This window comes from Perognathus longimembris, chromosome 28 (genome assembly GCF_023159225.1).
Source record: "Perognathus longimembris pacificus isolate PPM17 chromosome 28, ASM2315922v1, whole genome shotgun sequence".
NCBI lineage: Eukaryota > Metazoa > Chordata > Mammalia > Rodentia > Heteromyidae > Perognathus > Perognathus longimembris.
In genome coordinates, this window is record NC_063188.1 from 98,230,350 (window position 1) to 98,236,349 (window position 6,000).

General features: G+C 45.6%; 1 protein-coding gene across 2 annotated transcripts in view; it reads right to left on the minus strand.

Annotated features, from left to right (window-relative positions):
• Positions 1-4,215, minus strand: part of Pdk3 (pyruvate dehydrogenase kinase 3) — a 71,142-nt gene extending 66,927 nt beyond the window's left edge. For both annotated transcript variants that reach the window (XM_048336479.1, XM_048336478.1), the window contains exon 1: positions 3,910-4,215. In XM_048336479.1, the coding sequence (XP_048192436.1) occupies positions 3,910-4,015 (106 nt within the window). In that variant the 5' untranslated portion in view covers positions 4,016-4,215. The remainder of the gene's footprint in view (positions 1-3,909) is intronic.
• Positions 4,216-6,000: the final 1,785 nt, after the last annotated feature.

Below are 6,000 nucleotides of genomic sequence, written 5' to 3' on the forward strand. Positions count from 1 at the left end.
TAGACCACCAAAAAACTGGAAGTGAAGCTGTGGCTCAGGTGGTAGAGCATCGCATTCAATAAAAGTGCTTAAGGATAGGGCCAGGTCCTAAGTTCAAACCCCACTACCCGCATGGGAAAAGAAAAATGTATGAGTTTAAAAATCTCACCCTTGAGGGAAAAACTAGGAGGGAAGGGGGTAACATTGTCCAAAAAAAGTATTCTTTACCTGACTTATGTAACTGTAACCCCTCTGTATATTACCTTTATAATAATAAAACATTTTAAATCATATCCTTTTAATGTACTACAGTATTAATGTTATAAAGTAACCAGCTATTAAGAAAACCTAGTATTGCTAGGTTTTAGGCCTTATTTCCAAAAAAGTTTGCTTAAGAAACCTGTTATTTTAAAGGGCTTACAGAAATAGAGCACATGGATGAAAAGCGGACAGTAGAGCATCTAGTTGCTTTTTATCCATGAGGATGCTTTAGAATGATCCAGGATCTTCTTTTTTTTTTTTTTTTTTTTTTTTTTGGCCAGTCCTGGGCCTTGGACTCAGGGCCTGAGCACTGTCCCTGGCTTCTTCCCGCTCAAGGCTAGCACTCTGCCACCTGAGCCACAGCGCCCCTTCTGGCCATTTTCTGTATATGTGGTGCTGGGGAATCGAACCTAGGGCCTCGTGTATCCGAGGCAGGCACTCTTGCCACTAGGCTATATCCCCAGCCCCACAGGATCTTCTTTAAAAACAAACAAACACCAATGCCCTGTACCCCGCTCCCAGAGACCACTGACATCAGAAATTCACGAATGTAGCCATAGGCTGATAACCACTGGTCTCAATATTTTAAAATGGTGAACACTGGTTTCCAGATACTGGTTCCATAGGATTTCCATGATAACACTAGCCCCCATCATGGTTTTCCTACTCAAATAACATTTGCCAGTAGCCCTGTAACCATGGGTAGACATTAGCTACCCACAGAAATAAACTACCAAAGTTACTAGAGCTATCACAAGTTTTGAGAGTAGAAGGAATCAGAATTAAGTTTAATATCTATAAATTCACTCATCTCATTTTTGTTTTTGTCTGTCCTGGGGCTTGAACTCAGGGCCTGGCACTGTCCCTGAGCTCTTTTGCTCACAGGTAGCACTTTGAGTCAAGGCACTACTTGCCCACTTCCCTCTTCTGGTGGTTAACTGGAGATAAGAGTTTCACAGACTTTCCTGCCCTGACTGGCTTTGAACTGCAATCCTCAGATCTCACTCTCCTGAGTAGATAGGATTACAGGAGTGAGCCACCAGGGCCAGCCATTTACCCCAACAAAAGTGATTCTGATGCCTTCAGAAGAATCTCCTCTAAACCATTTATTAGAGACAGAAAACGTATCTATTTATAGCAACATTTTCATTCTAAACTTTTAAGTCAGGACCTGCTTCAAACCTTTAAATTTCTATAAGTAGCCAGAGGTGGTAGAGTCTGGTAGGGCTGGGAGTATGGCCTAGTGGCAAGAGTGCTTGCCTTGTATACATGAAGCCCTGGGTTTGATTCCTCAGCACCACATATATAGAAAAAGCTGGAAGTGGCGCTGTGGCTCAGTGGTAGAGTGCTAGCCTTGAGCAAAAAGAAGCCAGGGACAGTGCTCAGGCCCTGAGTTCAAGCCCCAGGACTGGCAAAAAACAAAAATAAATAAATAAAAGTCTTTGGGGCCCACGACTCATGCCTACAACCCTAACTATTCAGGAAGCTGAGATCTGAGGTTCTTGGTGCCAAGCCAGGCAGACAAATCCAACAGTCTTCTCTTCAGTTAACCAGCAAGCTTGGAACTGGAGGGATGGCTCAAATGGTAGAGCACTAGCTTTGAGAAGGGAGGAGTAGAAGCTAAGCAAGAATGATGTGAGGCACATCATAACTGGGACATGGTCTGATAAATGCACAAACATCATAGAGTGCACTTACACATCACTATAGTCTAAGGGACCACTATTGTATATGCAGTCTATTGTTGATTGAAACATCATTATGTGGCACATCACTGTATGTATGTATGTAGGTATGTATGTAGCTAGGTGTATGTCTGTAAATAAATTCTGAGCTGACCAAATAAAGCTATCTACAAGTTGAAAAATAAAAGAATGATATGATGCCCTGAGGTCAAGCTCCAGTATTAGCACCAATTAAATAAAAAGGAAGGAAGAAAAAAAAGAGAAAAGAAAAGAAAGGCAAAGCAAAGTTTTGGGGAGTAAAGTTTAAGATCAACATTTCACCAAACTCTGACTTTTCATAGTCACTCTCTGGCACTCTGCTTTCTTTTCTTTTTTCTTTTCTTCTTTTTTTTTTTTTTTGCCAGTCCTGGGGCTTGAATTCAGGGCCTGAGCACTGTCCCTGGCTTCTTTCTCCCCCACCCCCTGGCTTCTTTTTGCTCAAGGCTAGCACTCTGCCAACTTGAGCCACAGCAGCACTTCTGGCCTTTTCTATATATGTGGTACTGAGGAATTGCACCTAGGGCTTCATGTATACGAGGCAAGCACTCTTGCCACTAGGTCATATTCCCAGCCCCGGCACTCTGGTTTCTAAAATCATTTAGCTTTGTCTTAACTTTGACCTATATCTCACTTCCTAGCCCAACTGTTTTGTTTTGCCAGTCCTGGGGCTTGAACTCAGGACCTGAGCACTGTCCCTGGCTTCTTTTTGCTCAAGGCTAGCACTCTACCACTTGAGCCACAGCGCCACTTCCTGGTTTTTCTGTTTATGTAGTGCTGTGGAATTGAACCCAGGGTTTCATACATGCTAGGGAAGAACTCTACCGCTAAGCCACATTCCCAGCCCCCCAACTGTTTTTTTTTAAAGCATTAAATGCATCACATTTTGTAGGTCAGGTCTTTCTGTAATGCCCTACCTACTACTACTTTTTATACCCAACTGATACCATCCCTTGACATTTACATAAATTCATTAAACAGATAACCCTTATTTTTCCCTTGAGAGCTTAGAACTTCTTTGCTGCTCCATTCAACTTTAGGGATGCTGGGTTCCATTCTGATAGCTGGCTGTATACTTCTGTTTTACCTTTAGGTGTTTCACAATCACATTCAGTCATGGTTGGAGCTTGAAACAATATCCTTCTGGGGAAACATGATTCAGTTAACAGAAGGTGGTAGACTCTATTCTCCTCTCAGCTAGGCCTAAAGCAAGTTGGGGGGCCCAACAAACCATGGAGCTGCCTACCAGCCCTGCCCACTGCATGGAAAAGAAAGTGGATGGGACAGTAAAGGAGAGGAGTACAAGGGCCAGAGCTATCCTAGACGGTAAGCTGAGCTAAGAGCCCAGGCATGGGCTCTCATCAGCAGCTAAGGCATTTGCAACCCTGGCCCTCTGCTTCACCATAACATAATGAAGACTGTATGTAGTTTGAGTCCTGCCAGTCCTGCTGTACACCACCACCTTATAGCAAAAAAGAAACAAAATGCCAGTCTAATTTACTCAACCTCCAGGTGTTTCTAAACAGCTCTTACCCAACCAAACTAAAATCTCCAACTAAAAAAAAAAGAAACAACTGTTTCAAAGCCACCCACCCACATCTCATCCTGAAGTTTTAAGGACAGTAGGGTTTATGTGAAGTACCTTGGAAGCTAAGGATGGCAGGTTTGGGGAGTCCTACATGGGATAGGAGTCCCTGAACGCAGTTGCTGCGTTTCTGGCTTTAGATCTCCTGCTGGGGGTGAGGGTGTCAGGCCCTGCCACTCCACCACGTCCCCAAATTCCAAACCCAACCAAGTGAGAGATCCCAGGCATCCCCGAGCTCCACCCGCAGTTCCCACGGACTTTGCCCCGAGACCGAGGAGATCTGGAGGGCAGGCCGAGATGGCGGCGTCCCCTGCACCACCACCCCCCCTCCCAGCTCGAGGGGGGCCATGACCCAGCACTCACCAAAGTCCAAGAACTGTTTGATGGAGAGTGGTGATGGTGAAAAGCGTGAGTAGCGCTCTATCTGCTTGGGCACGGGTTGTTTTAGCAGCCACTGGAACAGCCGCATCTTCTCGGAAACAGGACACCGACCTGCCGAGACGTCAGGAGGGCCTCAGGGGCCGGCACCGCTGAGCAGCGCAGGTTGGGGACAATCAGCAGGGACGCCCCTCAACCTATTTCTGGGCTTCCACACGGTCGGAGCAGCCACCGCCACCGCACCAACAGCAATAGCAGAAGCTCACGGGCCGCAACTGCCCGCTCGCGGCTTCTTAGGCTCCACCCTTTGGGGGCGGGGCTTGTCGCTGCACGTACACAGTACGCGGGTTCTCAGAGCGCCGGGGGCATGCGGGCGAACGCGATTGTTGCTGATTGGCTGCCGCCCAGGCTTTCTTCGGCTCCAGCTGCAGGGGAAGAAACCTTATACTTCCCTAGCTCATGGTACTCTTCCTGGGCCGGCACTTATCAGGGCTCCTGGCCCCACCTCTGGGCAGGTCCTGAGAGACCAAAAGGTAGCTCAGGTGCTGGGAGACTGAAAGGACACTAGGAGGCCACCAAAACAAGATCTTACTGCGTTGCTTCAGGCCTTTCAGAGCCCCCAAGTCACCTCTTCCGGAAGGCCTTTCCGGGATCGACGGATTGCTGCACGTTATAGTGTTTCTTGCATCTTGACACTTTGATTTTCATGTTCTGTTCTTAATTGCATTGGTGTTTCACGGCCCCCATCATTACTACCACCTTTGGACTGAATTAAATCCAGGCTCACCAGTCCTTTTAAACCCCCCCCCCCATGATTGACAGAGCTCATTGTGATGTCACTATTTCCTAGTCTCAGGAACCCGCCCTCCCAACCTCCACTTTTGAGATTGTCACATCCCCGGCTCAGTATCCTGATCCTGCTGCCGGCAGACCCACCTGGGCTGATACCTTTTAAAGTAAAATGTAAAGAAACGGATTTGGTTTCATGCTCCCTACCCCCACACACACCACCACTACCACCCTTGGCCAGGCCCATCATAATATCACTAACACTATCTGGTGTCTCCCTACTGCCCCCCCCCCCCCGTCCCCTAGAACACAGCTGGACAGGATTATAAAGTCACTGACAATATTCTACACTCCACCACCACCACTAACATTGGAGAAAATCAAATATAAAAGTCACTGAGACAAGGCTCTCCTTCATATTCCTTCACCTCCATAAGACTATGGTTTCATCACCATACCACTACCACCTACCACTTTTGGGTAGGAGTCTAGACTGATGCTATAGTATTCTTTGATATATGAGACAGGCACTAATCCTAGCTACTCAGGAGGCAGAGATCCAAAGGATCACAGTTCAAAGACAGGCAGAAGAGTCTTCCTTTAGCCAGCAAAATGCCAGACTGGAGGTATGGCTCAAGAGGTAGAGTGCCAGCCTTAAGCAAGAGATCTGAGGAAGCAAGTGAGGCCTAGAGTTCAAGCCCAAGTACATGAACACACACACAGAGTGACTTTGAACTCATGTTTTATTATATGAAACCATTATTTCCTAATGTATATCTATAAAATAACACTTGCTTTGATCATTTCCACTGTACCTTGAGTTAATTTTTAGTAATGCATAAATACCCATCAGAAAGAAAAATGTTGTATTAGTTAAGGAAAGGTAAAAATGTAACTGGAAACCACACCTTTGTTCTGATTAGACTGTTTTTCTCACCTACTGGTATTATTTGGATGCAGCTTTTAGCTTTTGTGCTTCATTGGGTATTTATGCACTCAACTCTTTGCTTCATAAAATCATTGAACTTCATTAATGAAAAGAGAAATGACCTATACATACATTCAGAGATATCTAGTGGTCTTGCTATGTTTCTGGATTTTCAAGTACAATTTGATCATCTAGGTGGACTACCTTGTCTTTTGTATTCAAATCAAAGTAAACATACTACCAACCTTTTCAGCTAGCAGCTTTGCCAGCAAAATTCAGCATAATAGCTGTGGGCAAGGAACAAACACATAAAGGAGACCAAGACCTGTAATTCCTTAGTGACTTTCTCAGGTGCTACC